Source organism: Varanus komodoensis, unplaced genomic scaffold (assembly GCF_004798865.1).
Source record: "Varanus komodoensis strain SLA01 unplaced genomic scaffold, ASM479886v1 scaffold40, whole genome shotgun sequence".
NCBI lineage: Eukaryota > Metazoa > Chordata > Lepidosauria > Squamata > Varanidae > Varanus > Varanus komodoensis.
Genome location: NW_025335942.1, coordinates 7,620,539 through 7,641,774, shown reverse-complemented (window position 1 = coordinate 7,641,774; position 21,236 = coordinate 7,620,539). Strand labels below are relative to the sequence as shown.

The following is a 21,236-nucleotide window of genomic DNA, read 5'->3' as shown; positions in this document are numbered from 1 at the left end:
CCCGCCCGCTTCCGCTCGTGCTGCGCGCGGGGCTTCGCCGCCGGGATGCGGCACTCACTCGGCGGCGCAGCTCGCGCGGGGGGCTCGGGCGAGGGGCCGGGCCGGGGCGCAGTGGGGCGCGGCCGGGCGGCCCACTGCGCGGGGGACGTGCCCCCGGCCCGCCAGCGCCCCCCCCCCCCCCCCCCCACGCATGCATGCATGCATGCAGGTAATTCCCGCCTGCAGAGGCTAAACTGCCCTGTGCTGCGGGGCCGCGCAGCTGGCGCCCGGCTGGGGTGGCTCTCGGGGACCGTGTCACGCGGAGCAGCAGCCAGACGCGGCCCGGAGTCCGTGGCCCGTGGCTGCCGCTTGCCACGGGCGCGCGATGGTGCCCTTTACCGCTGCAGACGGGAAGGGAAGGCTACAGGATGGCGCGGTCCGGCCAATAAACGTTCATGGCTATGCGGCTTTAAATGCCTTTTCTGTGATTTCTGGCTAACGGTGAGGGAATTTAATTAGCGTCTCTTTCTGAGCATTGCTGGAGTGAAGGCACATTGAGCCAAGAGTAGCAATGGCAGGGAAGAGGCTCAAGTGCTTTAGGCATTCCTAAAATGTGGAGCCGGCAACGGAAATTCCCAAGTTACTGTAGCCCTGAGTATACTTCTTTGCAAGTTCCTTTGGATTTAGCAGCCTTGCTTCCAGCTTTCCTTGCTTCCTTCTTTCTACTTTCCGTCGCCTGAGTTGGAACTAATAGTTCCAATATATCCTTTTGAGTAATTCTAATATGGCTGCTGCCATGAAGTAGTAATTCTGGCAATTCTGGTGAAGTACTTTGCGCTTTCTTATCCAACCCTAGCTTTTATTCATGGTCAAGTATTTCCTTTGGTGGGTGCAGGAGGAGGCCAGCTCCTTTCAGACATGCTAAAGACACCCAAGAGGCCCGCTTGGTCATGTGGATCGACCCTTAGAAGGTTTACTCAAGGCCAAACTGGTGTTCTCTTTTCTCCCCTTCTAGCTGTCCCTTCTGAGCTTATGGTAAGTGAATTTTCTTTACATTTTCCGTGCTGGAGGGTCAATGTGGTGGCAAAGAGACGGAACTGTGAGTCAAGAGCTACCCTGGCTGCATCTTGCTTCTGCCCTGGTGCTCTCATGAAGTCGGCAGGCTGTTGCTTTCTTTCCCTCTGTCCTCGTCTGTAACCCAAAGAGTGCCCAGAAAGCTGAATAATGGATGTGAGGTCTCTTGAAAGCTGCACAATGCGCTTGATAAATGCTTCATTAATGCGTCTGGATTTAATCAATGCTGTGTGAGCAAGGAAGGAATTCTCTGTCGTGGCCGCCTGCGTCCCCCTGAGATGTGGGCCAGGGAGTGGCGCTGGGGGGGAGGTGGGAACTGGGCCAGATCAAAGGAGCGGTGGGATGCATGCAGCCGGCCTCCGTGTGGCATCATGCCGTGGGATTCCCTGGAGGGAACAGACTTGCTCAAGCAGGGCGCCGCCGAGGTCTGGCAGGTTATGATAGCTGCATGTACCAAGCAGAGCTCAAGTGTGTGATTGATGGGAATACAGAGCCAAAGAGTTTTTTAAACGTTTAATTAGCGGGAAGTGCGGCAGTGCGCTCTTGCGCCCGCGGTTTGGAAGGAAGTCCTCTGCGGGCGCAGGCCACGTCACGCCCTCCACTCGTGGCCTGACCAGTCTCCCTTGCTGCCCGGCCTGGCCATCGGCAGTCAGTCGAGACGGCCTTTTTCTCGGAAGAGACGGAGAGGGAGCAGATTCCCTCCAACAGGAGGAAAATCATGCCTTCGCTTGGTTTGGAGACCTTTAGAAGGAGGCTCTCTTCTTCCGGGGGCCAGCATAAACGGAGACGTGCCTGGGGCCCATGTCCAGGAACATGAATTGCCATACACCGCCCCAGTCAGAAGGCAGAGCGAAGCGAGCCACGCAGCTTTTAAGAACGGAGTTCTGCTTGCTCTGGTGTGACTGGGTGGGCAAGTTATGGGCCGGCCTTCCATGCTGGTTTTTACTGGGTGGTGGTGGAGGACAGGACTCCCTTCCCTCCTGCAGGCTTTCCAAGAGAGGAACAGGTGAGTCTGCCTTTGCAAGTGCTCCCTAATGCAGCGTTCCTGTTGATAGTTCAGTGTGCATAATGAAGCACATTATTGATGTGCTGGCTGGCTGAGCAGGAATACTTAAGGATGCCTTGCAGATATTGCGGAATTTATCCTTATCTTGGAAGCAGTGATATTTTGCAGGGAGATCTGCCGGGTATTGGAACAAAGGCTTATGTAAAAAGAAAAAAACCCAATTTGTTCTAATAATTCTCAGACACTGCTGACCTCTGTCCAAAGAACTGCCACATATCAGAGGCTCATGGTGTGCAGGGCTGGCGACAAACCCCTCAACATCCAACCGTGTTGAAATTCATCTCATGTTTAAGCAGAATCAATACTGATGCCAGATAAGGGAGTTCTGTGAAACAGCAGTTCCAGTAGCTGCAACGTTTGACAAAGAATATTAATCCGGGTCAACTGAGCAGTGATTCAACTAGAGGGAATAATTGATTTGTCAGTGTTCATCAAAGGAGAAGCTATTGACTCATTAAAAATCTATGAATTTTTATTGAAAGTGGATGATGCACTCGATCATTTTGGAGGTAAATAGGCAAATATACATGGAGAAACTTTGCAAGAGCCAATGGGGCCATTTATTTTCACGCATGGGCCAGTGGTATCTATATTTAAATATGAAGGGAAACTGTTACCAAATATTGTTCCATAGGCATTTAACACCTGCTTCATCAATAAGATGGGCTAATATAGGGGAGAGACTTGAGACGATGCGTCTTGGTGGATCTTGGCAACCTTGCCCCCGGAGTGCTGTCTTTAGGGGAAGGCTCAACACACAGACTAATGACTGTACCTGTGGTCTGGTAGGGTACATATGTTCTTGTTTGGATGTTGTAGGATGCAGTCCTAGGCAAGTTTAGGCCAAAAAAATGGCTACCAAGTTCCAGCATGACTGAACGTGCATCTTTGGTCAAGTTGTAGCTGTCACAAGTTGGCATGGAATTTTATGGCGTGGAATTTTAAAAACCATCTTACTGCCTTGAAGTGAAAGGGCAGTAACGCACTTTTTGGAAAAGGGGGTGATCTGAGGTTTGGTTTATTTCAGAAATGGTAACACGTGACTCGGTATCAAACCTTAGTATTACCCTCTTTTTCGAAAAGTTCATTACTTTTGAGAAAGTACTGAGGGAAGGAAGATCAGCAGGCACCCTCTGTGAAGACTCAATACCGTTTATGAACTTTATGAAAAATGGGTGTAATTTGGGTGTTACCCATTATTATTATTTTAACTGGTTATGTTATTGGGTATTGAATTGTAGCTGTAATATGTGTTATAAATCAAGTGCTTTTTTGTTGGTAAATAGTGATATATTTTATGTGCGTGTTACAGCATGAATTGTTTGTTATGTTTATTTAGAAGCCATGAACGGGTCGCAACATTTTATATTTCCTGCTTGAAAGCTGTTTTCCAGAGATTATAATGTCACACTAAATGGCTAGATGTTGATATTTATTTTGAATCTTTGTGACTTCATAACTGTTACAGATTACTGCATGCTATTCATTTCAATCAATACTTTTTAAAGAGTGTTTGCTTGCTTAAAATCATGCCATGATTTGACAAGAATTGATTTCTAACACGTGACCACATGTGATCATTGAGAATTTAATATGCCTGCCAAGATGGTTTCTGTTCTTTCTTTTATGTCTGTTTCAGACATTTTTTCCACTGACTTGGACAGGACAAAGAAGAGACTAGGGCACTCAGTGCAACAGATTTTGAAGTTCGGGTTTCCCTGAAAAATGGTTTTCCCGAAAAAGTCAGCTTTGAAAATGGTAGCCACACTCGTGCCCCATCTGTTCAGATGCTGGCCACCCGCATGAGGCTTCCTGGAGAGAAGCTCAGCGAAATAGGGGGGTGTCCTGTACTTGAACGCTTTTCCCACGCTAAAATATTCTCCTGCGCTGAGCCAGCAGCTTTTTTCCGGATGTGCAGAGAGCTTTTCCAGGCAAGACGAAGTCAGGCCGATGAGCCAAGCCTCACACACAACGGCAAGCACGAGTCCAAGCGGTGCTTGCTGTTGAGCAGTTTTAATTGGGAGAATATTTCTTCCCACTTCCGAAGATGACAGAGAGCCAGGCATACCCATAATAATACTGTCGGTTCTCTGGCCTCTGGTTGCAGAAATGCCAGTTTGCTGGAGAGAAGGAAAACGCCTCCAGTTTCATATCTAGAAAATGCTGCTTAGGATCCCAGAGTTTTTAGTGCAGCTTATTTTTCAGCAAAGTCAGTATTCAGTTCAGGAAAACAACTGATGTTGTATTTGGCTACACCTGAATGTAGGTTCTTAGAATCCTAGAATGGTAGAGTTGGAAGGGTCCAGGAGGCCATTGGGTCTAACCCCCTGCTGCTGCAGGACACCAATTTACACCATCCCGCTCGGCTGCCCAGCTTCTTTTCGAGTGTCTCCAGTGTGGGAGAGCCACCACCTCTCCAGGCAGCTGGCTCCACGGTCCTAGTGCTTTGACAGTGAGTGAGGAACTTCTCCTGATGTCCAGCCTGAACCTGGGTTGCTGCAACTTGAACTGATTATTCCGTGTCCTGCCCTCCTGCATCAGTGAGAGGAGATCTTCTCCTGGGGCTTCCACTCAGGAGGAAACCCTCTGCCTCACTCCCTCTCTTGCCGGCTCTCTCGGCTTCCAGAACGCTCCCTCACCTGCAGGGACGACCTTTGCAAATACTCGCCTTCCGCGAGGGACTGCCTTTCAGGAGGCACGAGACGATGTCTTACGCTGCCCCGTTTGAGCATACTCGTCCTCGCATCTTCACGTACGCGCAGCCAAAGGTCTTCCACAGGGTTTCTGAAAATCCATAACTAACATGGAAGCATTTTCCTTCATAGGAGCTCTTTGTGTCAGGTTGGTGACTTCAGGTTTCTGACGGCTCTTCAGCTGTCAGGTGTCCCATGATCTTTTGGCTCAGGTGGCAGCCACCAGAGGCCCCCTTGGGGGACGTCTGTATTCGACCTCCCAAAAGCAGACATGCAAAGCTTCGCCGTCTCCTCACCAGCTGGGGAGGCTGGGAGGCTCCCATGGCTGTGGTCTCCCGCGGGCACCATGGCCACGGATGGGCATCGCCTTCTTGGTTTGGGGCTATCTAGGCTAGGGGTCCTCAAGCTTTTCCACCAGGGGGCCAGGGCTGGAAAGGCGGTGCCGGCAGGGCACGCTGGCGGGGCGGGGGTGGCGCATGTGGGTGCGCGGGGGGTGGGGGCGCGCTGAGGCGAGGTGAGGCCAGGCATGGGCGGGCACGTGGGGAGGCGAGGGGTGGGCGGAGGTGGGTGCACGAGGCAGTGGCTTGCTCGCTTGGGGATGGTTTCCTCTGAGCAAGCGAACGGCCGCCTCCCCGCATGCGGGGCGAGGTGGGCGGTGGCGGGCACGGGTGCGGCGGGCCCAAATGGGCATGGCGGGCTGGATCCGGCCCCGGGGCCATAGTTTGAGGACCCATGATCTTGAATGCGTGTCTACTGCCTAAGGTCAAGAAGGGATCAGAAAGTGTACTTGAATACGCTTGCATATATTTGGATACAGTTTACCGCGTACCATGTACCCGGGAGGCCCCTTCTGACTCGCTCTTAGCTGTCACAAAGAGGAAGGTCAGGATCTTGTCTTGATTATCTCAGAGTGCAGAATACGGAATAATAGGCTCAAGTTGCAGGAAGGCAGGTGCTGGCTGAGTTTCCTGATTCTTGGAGCAGTACGGCAATGAATCCAGTGACCAAGGGAGGTGATGGACTTTCTCTCACCAGAGGCGTTCCAGGTGCAACTGGGCAGCCCTCTGAGCGGGATGGTTTAACTGGGAGTTCTGCACTCAGCAGGGGTTGGACCCGATGGCCCTCTGCCCCTTTCCAGCCTGAGTATTCCACGCTTCTGTAGCATTTGAAAAATGCCGTGGAAACATTTCCATAATTCGGTGACTTCCCCAGTCTCCAAGCAGTCTCTCCCCTTGTTTATTATTTTCAAACCATGGTGTGCCGTTGGCGAGCCGTTCAAGGCAAAGCGAGACTTTTCCACCTGAAACAAACCCACTGTGGAATCCGCTGCCGCGAGACGCGACGGCAGCTGACGTTGGGACGAAGGTGTGGCGAATGAGACGCTCGGTGGCTCTTAGCCACTGCCGTGGCGGCTGACTAAGAATGGAGGACCAGCCATTCCGAACGGCTTCCCTCTTGCTCATCCTTCCCCCCCGCCAGCTGTGCTGAGAGAAACGAGGGGGCAGCGAGGGCCAGAGCCAGCGTTCCCCAAGCCTCCGCCTTTGGGGTTTTTTTGTGCTTTCTCTTTTGGACTGTAAATCCATGGGGAGAGTTTGCGGGATCATGTGCAAAATACCCGGGAGGGTTTTTTGGCCGAGGTACAGAGACAAACACCTAGATAAGCACTTAGTATTCAGAGGCAGAATTCCAGATGCAGGGATGGCTGTTCCCTTTATATAGTTTACTGGTGGACATCCTAGAAACGTCTGCCAAGCTCCTTTGGGAAGCTGAATGTGCTTTTGTCCTGACCCAGCAAAGTTTTCCACAGTGCATCGCAACAGTCGCTCCTGAAATTAATTAATCGAGGACTATGCGACAATGACAATATTGTCTTTCACTTGTTGTCATTCGAGTGCGCGCGTTCGTTTGCTTGCTGCAAGGAAAATAAAAAGCAACATGCAACAATAATCGAAAAAGGTTAATTCCTCTAAAACTAGGAAGTTGCATGCCACAATAGCTGCTTTGATTGATCTGTTTGTTCTAAATTCTTAACTCTGCTGCTAAGGTTTTTGTGGGCCCTGCGTGTGTGCGCACACAAACACATACCATATGCAATTATATCAGTCAAAGAGAGGGTGCAGTCCAGTTTGCACAACTGACTAAAGCACTGAAACCGTGTGCTTGCACAGACTCTCTGGTGCTGTACGTCACACCTGTCTTGCAAAGCGCAGTATCATCTAAGCAGATCAATTCCTTGCAGCCTTGCTAGAGGCTTGGCATTTAAAATAGGAGTGGTTTGAAAAGGAGTAGTTTGACCCCTGATCTCCCTAGGAACGCTTGATCTGTGTCTGCCCTGTTCATTGGTCCTGAACATGCTTGCACCCGGACACTGCCTGTGTCTATTGTGAATATTCTGGCTGTAACTTTATATGCTTGTTGATTTTGTCGGACATGCTTACTGGAAAATAAATTTAGGATTATAGTTTTACATAGAAGGAAAGGATGTTTGAAGACAGTGAGACTTGTTTCCAAGCAGGCTATGAGCTGGTCATCTTACCTGAGGCAGGCCCAAAGCATGGCAGCAAAGGACGGGGCCTTCCCTGTGGTGGCCCCCAGCTTCATCCCCAGCCCCCTAGTGGCATATCACTGCCATTGCAGTCTGCCTGGTGCCGTGGAAGGCCTTGGCAGTTATAGCTGGCCTACGAATACATGTATAAATAAGTAAATAAACCTTGTCGTCTTTGTATGCCAGGTTAAGACTTTCCCCTCCCTTCTGGCATTTTATCGCACATGATGGAGTTTTAAATTTCAGTCGGTTGTTGTTATTGTTGTTTTTTTTGCCATATCCAAGTATTTTGTTGCAGCTGGGTTTTATCCATGTTACTTTTTTAAAAAAATCTGTATTAAGGATTTTAAAATTATTTTTTATTTAGTTGCATTGTTTGTGTTGCAGTTTTGTTACATGCCTGATGGCTTTGGCTTATTGGGTGGAGCAGAAATGAAATAAATGAAAGGGAAAGAGATGATGAAATGAAATGGAAAAATGGTAGAATATTGAGTACTGTAAATTCTTCTCTGCCAACATGGTTGCCATGATGATATTATTAATGTATTCAAAAAATAAAGGTATTAAGGATGATTGCTGCAAATGTAATTGTAACCAGTTTGGAATCCTAATGGGACTAGAATTTTCAAGCTATCCAAAAATTAAGCAAAGACAACAAACAATATTTTTGCAAATAAATGACTAGGTATAATGAAAAACACTTCCAATTAGCCCCAGAACAAACATTTGCTAACTCATAAAATATAAAGAATAACACAAAAGTAGAATTTATATGTACAATGAACATATGGGAGAAGAAATGAATGCATTTAATAAAGTAAGTAGGAATCTTCACCGAATCCATTGTTCATTAGCTGAGAGGGATGGCAGCACACATAAAATGATTCTCTGGAGTGCTGTAGTTTTTATGATTCCCTGATTTCTTCGTAGCATTACAAAGAGAGAAGCAATTTAAAAGTTCCTCAGGCTTTTTTTGAGCCCAGAATTAAATTGGAACTCCTTGTCAGTCAAAGGAAATTTGGGGCCCCGGTATTCTTTCTAGTTCTGATTCAAGACTTCATGTGCTCTTCAAGTAGCTAAAATTTTATCACCTGCTCAGGCAAGTGAGAAAGCAACAGATGGACTAACCTGAGGTTTGCCGGGATGCAAAAAGTTTTAAAAACAAAAACCTATGAGGGATCTCCAGACAGGGCTCAGTGATGCCTGGGCAGCTACGGGATGTTCACTAACACTAGGAGGAAAAACTGCGCTGGGTGGAGGTAACAGGAAAGGGCTGGAGAAAGAGGGCAATGCAAGGGAAGGACCCACCTGCTTGTCTGAGAACAAGCTATCGTTTGGTTCACAGTTTCTCCAGGACAGAAGCGAGAGCTGCACCGAGTCATCAGTGAACCCTGTGATTGAATGTAGTTGGGATTGGCTACAAGGGGAACTATTAGAAGTGCTAATGGTGAGGAATTCACTGTGGTTCTCCCCAAAGAGAATGCAAAACTAGCAGAGTCTTTTGACACAGCTCTGCTCTGCTCTGCTCTGCTCTGCGCGCTTTGCTCTGCTCTGCTCTGCTCTGCTCCCCTTCCCTGCCGGTAGTAAGTACAGGTAGCAGGTACTTCCCAATGGCAGCAGGTACTTACAGCTGAGAAACTCCTCTGAGAATTCTTACTGCTTCCAGATTTATCATGGAGGAGCGAAGAAGTATTCTTAATATGGCAAACAGGTGTGTTGGTTGCCTCCCTCCGCTCCCCCCAAAACAGCAAACCCAATTAGCAACATTGGTTAAAAATGCCCAGCAAGGCATTTACAGAACTTGTATTTGCATTTTTCAGAATGGTTAACCAACCTTTTCTATAGCTTTTCCCTGGCTGCAAATGTACTCCAGGCACAAGTTTTATTTATGTATTTTAGATGCATTTATTTTGGGGCTTATAAGCTGCTTCCACAGACCCATAGGGCTCTCTGGCAGTGTACAATATAATAATAAAAACAGATCAGATGTATCTAATGATGGCATTATTTCTGGGGTCTTATGCCTGCGCTACATTAAAAGTGAGCGGCGAGCAGTTCCAGGCTCCCTGGTACTGATATCTTGTGAGGCCGTTGTCAGCGTGTGTCTTCTTTCGTTCCTATAGCAGCTGGATGGGAGAAACCAATTCTATGGAATATTTTCAGCATCAAAGCTCTTAATGCAACGGTAGCCTTTGCCAGACACAAGCTGACAACTGCTTGTTTATGAAGGATTAAGACTGCTGGTTCCCGAAAGGAGATTTTTTAAGTATTAGGATTAATCTCTGTGTGAAACTCACCCCTGGATTATCTGATAAATTAATCTGCAAATTAGTTCATGTTCACAGTGGTCCATTGTAAGCATCGGAGCTGCTGGGCACATACCCGGGGAACGGATTCTGCTGAAGTCACCCTACAGCACACAAATGTAAGCATGGAAATGTTTATCGGCCGAATGAGGCTGAGTGTAAGAGAAGGAAAGAAAGATGCCGGGAGTCAGGCAAGCCAGCTGCCCCTTTCGAATCGTGCTCTGCTCGGGTTTTGCATGCAAGGAGTAGAAACTGAGCGAGTCAGAAGGGGTCTCCCGGGCCATCCAGTCTGACCCTGGCTCCAGAGATGTTGTGATGTCAGCAGCAGTGTGAGGAAAGATGCTTCCAGATGGGGCATTTATGGAGCCAGATGCCACCACTGGGTACTTATTTTTATTTATTTATTTATTAAAACATTTTTATGCCGCCCCATTCGCCGAAGCCTCGGGGAGGCTTACAACAATAAGTTAAAAAATAATTATAATATTAAATTAAAAAATATAAACATTAGGTTAAAAATACAAAAATACCAATATAAAATAAGCCGCCCTGACCAGATAAAATCCAATAATATTAACAGTTAAAATGCCACTTAACTGAAAAGGTGATTCTTGTGATTCTCCTGGGTTCCCTATTGCTTCCTCCGGCCTTTTCCGAAGGATCCGGGCTTGAAAAGGGGTAATTGGGGTCCATCAGAAGTTCTCTGATGACTCAAGGACGTGTTGCTTTAATGATGGAAGCTTCTTTTGGCCCTGTGTTTCTTTCCTTTCCTTCTTGCAGTTTTTCACTGCAATTTCCATACAGTCTTTATTTGTTGCAGGGACTTGAAAAGAGCTGAGAATCAGTGGCTTGCAGGATCCTTGACCCCCTTTCTTTATCGAGTGTGAACTGTCATTCCTCCCCTGGAGTTCTTCTCCCTCTGTGTAAAAATAAATTTTTCCAACTTCATGGTGAAGGCCAGGTGGAAGGTTAGAATCATGCTTCTGATGGTGAAAAGACTATTGATAAAATGTTTTAAGGCCTTCCCTGTACATTATCTGAGTAATGGTTCCTTGCTAGTGACCTACCTGGAAGAAGTCTAAAAGAATAATTGTCTGCCAAAGGTTGCCTCGTAAGCATGTAGGAGAGGGAGAATTTGGACCAAAGGTCACCTGTCTCTTAGCCACTGGTCCCTCGAATGATCTCAAGGCATTCTCGGTGTCGAAATCATTTCGGGGCTTTCTCCAATTGATTAAGGAGGGGGAAATGCCCCGCAAAAGCGTTTTGGGAGGCCTGTGGCTGGACCTCTTGCGCGAGGGCTTTTACCCGCTTCTCTCCTGCTAATTGGCACCTTTTCCCTCCCCACCTCAGGAAAATGGGAGCCGTTAATCCTCGGCGGTGATCCTCCCAGGGAGAGCGGGATGGACGGCTTGGTGGAGCAGAGGAGCGTCCTTAAGCAGGGCAAGGCTGGGGCGGCCAAGAAGAGGAACGGGCTGATCAACACGAGGAACCTGGTGGCGGAGGGCAGGGAAGGGCTGCTCTCCGTGTACGCGGCGCCTCAGTACCCGAGCCGGCCGGCGGGGACGCTCTGCTCCCCGAGCTGCGCCAGGAAGGAGCCGGTTCAGCAGCTGCTGGACCCCAGTGCGCTCCCGCAGGCAGTGGAGCCCTGCTATCACCCGGACCTCATCCTCTACTCGGAGCGCATGCTGCGGTCCTGCGGGGACAGTGTGAGCACCGAGTGCTGCGAGACGACCTTCATCGAGGACCGGGCAGCCCCCAGGGACAGCCTGGAGTACTACGACGGCAAATTTGTCAGCCTGTCCACGGAGGAGATCAAGATCCACGCCCCGTACAATGTGGAGGAAGAGGACAACTTGCAGGAGTTTGAGGTCAGGGAAGCTCTCTTCCTGCGAGTCCCGGGGGTCCCCTCCTCATGTTTTAGGGTGCCACAAGGCGGGGCATTTTGGAGGGCTTTCATCTCATGCATCCAGTTGGAGATGGCTCAGTGGCTTGTGGCAACAACCGTGGCAGTCTGAAGCACCTGCCCACAGAAGAGGCTGCCCATCGCTTCCCTGTGTGAGTCGTGGCCTTGGGCTCACATCTTTCCTGTTGGACTCTCTCTTCCTGTGCCAGGTGTGACAACATCAATCCGGCACTCCCAGGGTGGAGATGTAACAAAATTTCCTACATGCAGAGAAAGCATCTCATGGGCTTGCTTTCTTCCCCTCAAGAGCTAGTTCCTTATTCTTGTACAGTATCAAACATTCTGGGTTAACAGTAAAGCTGCTTTCCGTGGTAATTGTATGTTCCTAGCAGTTCACCGTGAATCAGGAGGCCCGTCCATACATCCAAGGCCACCCTGGGTTAATTAGTCCATCAATCCACTCACATGTGCGAATGAGCCCTCGAAGATTAATGGCTTGTTGCCCCGGTTTCTCTGTTATGAACTCTCTCCAGAAAGGCAGTTGAGATTTTGTCCATTTATTGATGTGTTTGCTTCTTGGAAGGGAAAGCTGTCTTCTTTGACCATCCTCTTGGGAAGGTGGGAATTAGGCGAGCTGATGTATGTGGGAAAGAGTTAAGCTCATGAAATCCACAAGACGTTACAGGCGCTATCCTAGGCACGTTTAGACAAAAGTCATAGGACGTTTTTCTGTCGTCTGAATAGGTTCATATGCACTTAAATTTGACTGGATCATAGTTCCAGCCAATTGGCTAGACCTTCCCTGGGTCTTTGTACAAAGTGCGTTTACATAATAGCTTTGGAATGGGAACTGCAGTCCTCCAGTTCTTTTCAGATTGCGCTCCCTTCTTCCTTCAGCCCTGGCGATGCTGGCTGGGGCAGATGGGTACTGCAGTCCAGCAACAACAACTTGGATGCTGCCCCTGATTTATGTAAAGCAACAACCGTTGCGTAGAAATTACTGTTCTTGCCCAGGTGCTCCGTCATCTCCACGATCATCGATCAAACACACGTTTTCTGGCAGAGACCTAGCAGTGAAATGTCTCGGAGGCGGATGCTTCCCCAAGGAGCGTCTCTCTTCCAAACAGCGCCAGCAATGCCTGCAGGAGAAAGTTCAGGGCCAAGAGGGGAGCCAGTTGCAAAATATCAGTACATGCAAACGTGACTGTGTCTCAGCAGCCTTTGGGCATTTCCGGCCCCACACGGCCCTGACCCCCGGAGGGAGAGAACGTCCCGTCCCCCATTCGAATGGAGAGTGTTTCTTCACAGCCACTCGCTGCTTCCTGCCCCAGGGGCAAAGGAAGAGGCAGGGCAGGGGAGGCACCGAGAGTTCCTGCCCCGCCTCGCTGTTTTGTTAATGGATAAGGAAATTTGCACTTGTCAGAAGACGTCTCCACTGCCACCTCAAAGGAAAGAACACCTCACAGCCAGTATGTTAAAAACATACAGCGTTAAAATTAGGTATTCCTTTATCACACCAATGTGCGTGCAAAATCAAGAAGTGAAGTGCAGTGAAAGGTCAATAAAGGCTGCGGGGGGAAATGTGTGACCCCCCCCAGTTATTCTTGGACTCCCTATCCCATCATCCCCTGCCCAAATGACCCATGGCCAGGGATACTGCGGTTTGTAGTCCTGCAACGGCTGGAGGGCCGTCGATTCTCTGCGGTCACCATACGGACTCCTCCCTCCTTGACCAAGAATCACTAACCGATAGTGGGAAACTTGAACGCCTTCTCAATTAATCTGCTGGCTTAATTGATTTAAGGCAGTCAGTTAATGGAAATTATTTTGCTGTTTTCATTGTGCCCGCCAGTCAATCAGCCTGATAAAGGCCTTAATTAAGAAATGGGAGGAAGAAGAGCAGTGCGGTCACTGATGGCTCCATTTCAAATCCTTTAAAAGGAAGGCAATGTCCCGGCGCTGTTCTTTGGCCGGTCTCTCCAGCGCTTACTTGGCAGCCGCGTGACTTGACTCGCCCTCTGGAGCTGAGACACGGCTTCTCCCGGCCGCGGTCACCTGTCTGCTGGCGGCTGGTGGCTCACGCAGAGCAGCTTTTCGGTGGCAGCGTGTGCGGCCCACCCGGCGCACTGTATGTGGCGTGGCCACTGCCGGCCCAGCGCCCGCCGCCTCCCCACTCCCATCGGAGCTTCTGTTCCAGGCCTCCCCAAGGGGCCGCGCGGCACGTCCTGTCGCACGCCCGTTCCCAGCATTCGCTGGTGCACTTCTCCGCACGACTGGCCGGACAGCCTCCCACTCTTGGCAAGGCGCTTGGCCTTGGGCTCCAGCCGCGTCTCTCCGGAGACGAAGAAAGCTGCTGGCACAAACCTCGGGCTCAAGTCGTAGTCTCCGCTATGGCGGCAGAACGACCTGGTGAGAGCCCAGAGGGGTGACCTGAGTGTGTGATGGTACAACTGCCGCTTTGACTGTGAGCAGTGTAGAAGCGCAATAAGAATGACGAGAAGTGCTGTGCCAAGTCCAGCGCACACCACAATCCATCATAGGCACAACAACCCCAAGAACAAGCCATGGCTTGTCAGGGTGGTTTATTGCCCCCACACAAGCCGTCCTGCAGTAGGTGGTCTGAGTTTGGACAACACGACCACCCATGGTGGCAAGTTACCCACAATGGCTTGTCGTGTTGTGTCACTGCAAACTGAGTCACTGTGAGCAGTGCCAAACTGACTTGCTCTGGATATCCAGAATCAGTGTTAGCATCTGGGCATCCTTTGTGTACACACAACGGCACCTGCAAACACTTCCGTACAAGCCATTGTGTGCAGTGTTGCCAGGTGTGTAAACTGGCACACCCCGAGCTCATTGCGGGTCTGCGATTTCCACCGCAGACTTCATTTCTGAGTCATGTCCCTGTCCGGCTTCAGGCTTATCCGTTTTCCTTCATGGAAAAGCCCAGTGTGGGTTTTTCAAAATGCGTGCATTTTGTGCTCGTTATTCAAAGTATGCCTCCTCTTCCATTCAGTGCACAGCCTTGTTTTAAATTTACGCATCATTTTCGGCGCATTCTCCGGTCGTACGCATTTTTTGAACGCTGGGCTTTGTTGTCCCAATCACATCTTCAGCTTGGAAACCCGCATCTTTCCAAGTCCGAGCTACCCTGAGTCTGCATCTGTTTCCAGGAGATGCACTTTGGAGCCATTCCAGTCAAATGTTAACTGAAACTAGTTTCTCCGCACTGCCAGGGCAGTCGCTAGTGCTGCCTCGCTTGTCGGTTCGGTGTGCAAGCAGTTCTTGTGAAGGCTGCTGTTATGCCAGGACCTGGCATTTGGGCGTTAAGCAGGGCCCCGGTCAAGGTGAGCGGTCATGTTCCCGTGACATATTCCCGTGGGATGCTGTTCTCCTGGGCACGGCAAGAGAATCCACTTAGTCTGGAGAGCGGCTGCCGGCCGGTGTCGACAGCACTGGGCTAGATGGCCCAAGGGGGTGGCCTGGTGGGAAGCCGCCTTCCCCCAGCAGGGGGGCTGATCATTCCAGCCAGGGTCCCGTCCCTGCCACACCACCTTCTTCTCAAAGCTGTCGCCACTCCCTGCATGGGGAGAGCAAAGTGAGCATCGCTGCACATTTGCCATGCTTGAAGGGGGGTGGAGACCTGCAGCATCTTTTCAGGGTGTGTGTGGAATCCTGGGCTGCAGGAGTGGCCGTCTTCCCTCTTCTCTGGGAAATCGGCCACAAGCGCAGGTGCTCTCAGCCACCGCTTGCGCTTCCCTGGCCACGCTGGTGCCAGATTCGCAGCATCCAGGTGTAAGACTGCCAAGGGGGTCAGACTCCCCTGTGTTTGCCTTCCAAAGAGGGAGCTTCTCAAAAATGGGGGTCTGGAGCGGAAGAGGGGAACCAAGAAGATAAACGGTGCTTGGACTTTACCTTAGAACTCTATAGCAGAGACAGAGAGAGTATGCGTAGCAAAAGTGCGGAAAGGGAGCACAAATCCAGGGAATGATTAGCATGAGCTGATTAGCGTGGCCTGATCGAAAGGCCTTCCTCGGGGCAGAACCGGAAGACCAGCCTAATGGCACAAGCCTATTTGCATGTGACCGGCAGCCCCCGACAGCCCTCCAGCCAGCATGACCCACTGGGGGCCACTGGCAGGGCGGGACTTCTTTGCCGACTCCCGTGCGTAGCATGCGCCTTCTTTGTGCCGAATCGGGACTCTGCTGCTCGGGGTCCCCGTGTTGCAAGCCGAGGGGTTTCTCAGCAACTGCAGCAGCGAGGTAATTCCGCCGCTCGCCTTTCTCCTGCAGTCCCCCACGTGTCTTCCAAAACAGGCCCCAAAGCGCAGGGGAACCTCCGGAGAAGGCTCAGAGAAGCGGCTCCATCTCACCGGAGCATTTCCCATCGCACCCAGTCCGACCCAGCCCAGAGCGCGCATCGCGTTCTCCTCCCGGCCAGATCAGGGGGCACGGCAGGAGTATCTTGATCCTCTGCAGCGCCCTCTGCTCTGCAGGCAGCTCTGCGGCTGTTGTGGAGGAACAAAAGCGGGCTTCCCTGCACATGGGGAAGATGCTGGGTGCTGCCTCGTGCTACTGGCACGTTGCGCTGTCCCGCCCACAAGTGCTGCCCAGCGACACGCCTGTTAGGCTTGGGACCAGTCAGCGCATTCCCTGGAGAATCGATGCTGTTGTAGAATTTAGAACTGGAGTAAGCAACTCAGGTCTGCAAGCCAGATTTAGCCCGAGCAGCATTTTCCTCCAGCGTGGTAGAATTGCTAAGTGATCAGAAAAATATGCCTGCCCAGTGGATTTCTTGCTTTTGCTTTTGGGCTTCTTGCCAAGCAGGCAGGGGTCGGGGCTTCTTTCCTCCCCTTTTGGACTTGGCAAAACGGTCTTAGTGCAACCAAGCCTTCCTCTAAGTCCTGCTTTCTGGCCCCCACAGTTCAAGCATCCAGAGCCGGCAGCCTGCCGGGGACGATGGGAAGCAGAGCCTCCTCAATTCCGCACCCAGTTCCAGTTCCCTCCAGTCATACCCTCGTTCTAATTCTTCTGACTCCAAGCAAGCGGGCTTCTGACTCGGCCGCCCGGCTGAGCTCCATTCGCGGTTTGCAGCCCTGCACGGAAGCAGTCTTCCGCAGGGATCAAGCCCCAAATGCTGCCTTCCCTTGGCCGAGGTCTCGACTGCTCCTTCGCAGTGACCAGGTGGGCCAAGCATGCTTGCTTTTAAGACGTCTTCACCTGGGTAGTTCATGACGCTGAGCTAACCTTCTGAAGATCGGTGACGGGGAACGGGGAAGGTGCCTCCAACCGGATGGCTGTTCCTGTCATCCCTCCCCACCAGCAGAATTGTGCCCAGCAACACCTGGAGAATCCCTGCAGGAGGCGCTTGGTGGAAGCTGGAAGGGCCGGCCTCGCTCATCCATCTGTCCTTCCTCTCCTCGTTCCAGAGCGACTATTCCAGCGACACGGACAGTGAGGACCACTTCCTCATGATGCCGCCCCGGGACCACCTGGGACTCAGCGTCTTCTCCATGCTCTGTTGCTTCTGGCCGCTGGGGATCGCCGCCTTCTATCTGTCACACGAGGTAAAGTACTCGCTGAGCTCGGTCTTGTGTGGCCTGCGCTTCCCCCTCTGCAGCAAGGTGAGAGCGCGGCAAAGGCATCCAGAGACTGGATCCGGCCGGTCTCGGGATGTGGGTTCTGGGGTGACCTTGGGTCCCCCTTCGTCCTGCAGCAGGCACCTGCGCGGCAGCTGTCCTCTCCTTGGACGGCTCCGGTCCTCCCCTGGCCGTCCCACCCGTGCGTCTTCTCCACTGCGTTTACGGGGAATACCCGACTCGCTCTGTAAGACTGGATGTGGGCACGCGTGCATAATGCCCAAATCGTGGTGGGAGCCAGAATGAACAATGCCCATCTTTCTGATGCATGAGTGAATGCGACCTCATGTTTCTCCCAGACTGGTTTTCAGATCCCAGAATACATTCACACGAAGCGCAAGAGGGCTTTCCTGCAAAGCCACCCCCTTCCCGCCCCCTGCAAAAGATCACAGAATCTCTTTCATGCGGTTTTCCCCATCTGCTGATACAGTTGATATGGGATAGAATGAAGAATCAAGGCACTGGGGGTTTTAAATGTCTGACTAATAAGGACCAAACTGCATTGCTTCTTTCGTAACTGAAATGCAAAGGGCTCGGTCTGGATTGGGGCCCTGATCTCCTGCTGCAGAGTCTGGATGGGAATCCCGCAGCCGCAAGTTGAGTTTGAACTGGCTTTGATTTCTTCTCGGCAGTGGGGAGGGCAGGCGTGGGATGCCCTGGTCTGGACTGGGATGGCTGGAAATCGAATGGTTAAGTCTCCCCCCTGCCCTCTTCATGGGACACCCCACATCTCTGTGGGCTCCGCATGAGGGGCTCTTCCGAGTCAATGGGTGCGGCTTCTCTGGTTTTCTCCCTCCATTTTTCTCTGCTTTGCTCAGAGAGCTGCAGAGCAAATACTGTGCTGGTTCTCCATTCCTTTCCTTGGACAAAGATTAAAAAAACATTCTTTTAATCTGGCAAGGCGGGACAAGTTGCAATACACCCGTTATCAACATTCCCAGCTACAGGTCGCCATTACTTGCCTATGATTAGCTCTTTCTTAATATTCAAGAACTCGCGAACCGGATGTGTGGCTTTTATATATGGAATGGGGTCCTGGTCAAGGAGCCCCTCACAGCAGTGGCATCGGCCTGCAGGTTCCGCAAAGGATTCTGTCATCTGGAATCCCGTGTCCAGTTCTGGGCACCAAGATTTAAGAAAGAGGCAGGTAAATTAGAAAAGGGTCCAGTGGAGGGCAACCAAATGATCCAGGGTTTGGGGACACTGCCCTGTGAGGAGGGACTGAGAGAGCTGGGCCAGTCCAGCCTTGAGAAGAGAAGGCTGAGCGGGGACACGGTATCCCTCTAGAAGTGCCTCCAAGGCTGTCACAAAGAGGAAGGCCAAGATCTCATCTGGCTGATGCCAGAGGGCAGGACATGGAATACTCAGTTCAAGTTGCAGCAACCCAGATTCAGGCTGGACATCAGGAAGAGCTTCCTCACGGTCAGAGCAATGGGACAGTGGGACCAGCTGCCTGGAGAGGAGGTGGGGGGCTCTCCCATGCTGGAGGCATCCAGAAAGGAATTGGGCAGCCCTCTGAGTGGGGTGGTATGAATGGGTGTCCGGCAACAGACAATTTGACAGAACCTCTAACATGATTTCCAGTGTTGGTACTGTAAAGACAGCCTCGCTGGTCTCCATTTCTGTTTTCCATTAGCCAAAGCACCCATCTGGTCCTCCCCAGATGCAAACAGTTCTGAGTTCAGAGCTGGATCGTATATTTTTCAAAGGGGCAGATCAACAATTGTCTGTAAAATATACCCTTCCAACATGTGATCCTTTGAAGGTGGCTGATTCCCCCAAATTTCAGGCAAATGTTTAATCCGCAGAAAATTTCAGAGCAAATGCAAAGGGGTGGGAATCCTCTTAATGGCACATCAGATGATAAGCAGAGTTCAGCACAATCGGGGCAGCAGGATCCACGCTCTTTTAAGCCGCACCGTTATCTTTAATTTTTCCCTTGTCAGGCCAGCCGGCAATCCCCAACTTAGAATTCTGCCGACGTGCGGTGCTTGCCGTGCCTTTTATTTATTAAAGCTCTTGGCTTGCTACTGAAAACATTTCAGCCCGAAGACAGCGTTAAATTTGCTCATCAGTCAGCCTGGTGCCAACCACAGTCTGGTGTAGGATTGCTTTTTGGAAGGGGGAGTGCCGGGCCCCGTAATTGCTGCCGAGGTGCCCTTCAGGAGAGCAAAGGGGGATGATTAGAAGGATTGTGTGCGGCCGCTGAGGCCGGCGCAGCCTGGCCGTCAGGCACGGCAGAGCGACTCGGAGCCGTCCAGGCACTGCCCAGCTCTGCGCTGTTTTCTCTTGCAACGCACGGAGCCAGCGGCTGCAAAAGGCCATTAAAGAGCCGGCTGCTCCGGTGCACGGTTGATCTTCCGGATGCGGGGGAACTGACGGCCGGCAGCCAGAGAGCAGCTCGCTGCAATTCCATCTTGTTTTTCTTAATAGGTTTTTATGCCGCAGAGTTCTGTTGGGTCAGTCTGAGGGCGCATCTCCTCTGGGCTTCTGCTCACACAGGACATCCGGTCATTTAACTACTCATTCCACACGGGTTTTTAGAAGTAAGATCCTTTGGCACAAACACCCGGAGAGGTTCCGCATCTGTGCCCAGTCTGCCCTGCAGCAAAACTTGGTTTTGTAAAGACAAATACGCAGTGCTTTTTTTGTAAAAAAAAAAAAAAAAAAAAGTGCCGGAACTCACATCTTGGGGTCACACTTTTACACTAAAAAAGATTTTTAGTGTAAAGCCTGTCACTCTACGCATACGTAAACATAATGGTCGCCGCTGGCAGATCGGCACGGACACAAAAGCAGCCACTGTGTTAACGATGTTTGCTGCCGACCTGCTACGCTGACAGGCGATTCAAAATCACTTCGTAAAATCCATTGGAAAAAAAGGTGCCGGAACGCCATTCCAGTGGGTACTGTGACAAAAAAAGCCCTGCAAATATGTATCCTTATTATAGTTTGCAAATGTATTCTTTATCAAATATTCATTTTTGAAAGCTATTTGTCAAAGTTACAGTGGGCTGTGGAATCACATCCAGAAGCTTATGAAAAAAATACAGATCCGCTAAACCAAAGCTAAGCATTCTAGTGCTGTCCATGTTTTGGACTACAATTCCCATAAGGCCCAGCCGGCACTGCCAACAGTCAGGTACTCTGGGAACCGCAGCGCAAAGTAACGGGAAGGCCCTGAGCCACCCAGACCAGGATCCACACATAACAGAGCATTATATTGCCAGTTGTTTCTGAAACGACAACATCCCTTCCGTCTGAGACTGGGATGGGCAGCAAATGGTATCAGGTGGGAAAACCACAGAGCGAGCCCTTATTTGGCGCATCAGTTGGTTGATGCCAATTTGAAACCTTATGTTCTTATTTAATCTCGGATTTCCTGCTCTGGGAGTCGCTCAAACTCCACCCGTCGCACCCCACTCCTTCCCTTCCTCGGTGCTTTCTCACGCTACAAATCAGCCCCATAATTTTTATTTTTATTTTATTTTATTTTTATTTAAATGTCATTTTAATTGTTAACAATATTTACTTATTTATCTGGCCAGGGTGACTTCTTTTCTTTTCTTTTCTTTTCTTTTCTTTTCTTTTCTTTTCTTTTATAACTTTTCTTTTATAACTTCTTTTATATCGTTTATATTTTTTATTTATTTTATATTATTAACTTTAATTTTATATTGTTATTTTTGTATTGTATTGTATTGTGTTGTAAGCCGCCCCGAGGCTTCGGCAAGGGGCGGCATAGAAATGTTATAATAATAATAATAACGTACAATATTATAACTGTATGGATTACAAAAACCGTATAGTGTTACAAGAGTATAAAAAGCGCCGTGTCCCGGTTCACTAACGGCAGCGTCTCTCCTCCGGCAGACAAACAAAGCCATCGCCAAAGGGGACTTCCACCATGCGAGCGCCAGTTCGCGGCGGGCGCTCTTCCTGGCGGTGTTGGCCATCACCATCGGCACCGGCATCTACGTGGGGGTGGCAGTGGCGCTGATCGCCTACCTGTCCAAAAACAACCACTTATGA

At 50.5% G+C, this 21,236-nt stretch overlaps 1 protein-coding gene across 1 annotated transcript; it reads left to right on the top strand.

Annotated features, from left to right (window-relative positions):
• Positions 1-11,003: 11,003 nt before the first annotated feature.
• On the top strand, positions 11,004-21,236 carry SYNDIG1 (synapse differentiation inducing 1). Its single transcript, XM_044442906.1, has 3 exons — positions 11,004-11,531; positions 16,995-17,132; positions 21,078-21,236. Exons 1-3 carry the CDS (start codon positions 11,064-11,066, stop codon positions 21,234-21,236), a joined length of 765 nt encoding a protein of 254 aa, XP_044298841.1. The 5' UTR covers positions 11,004-11,063.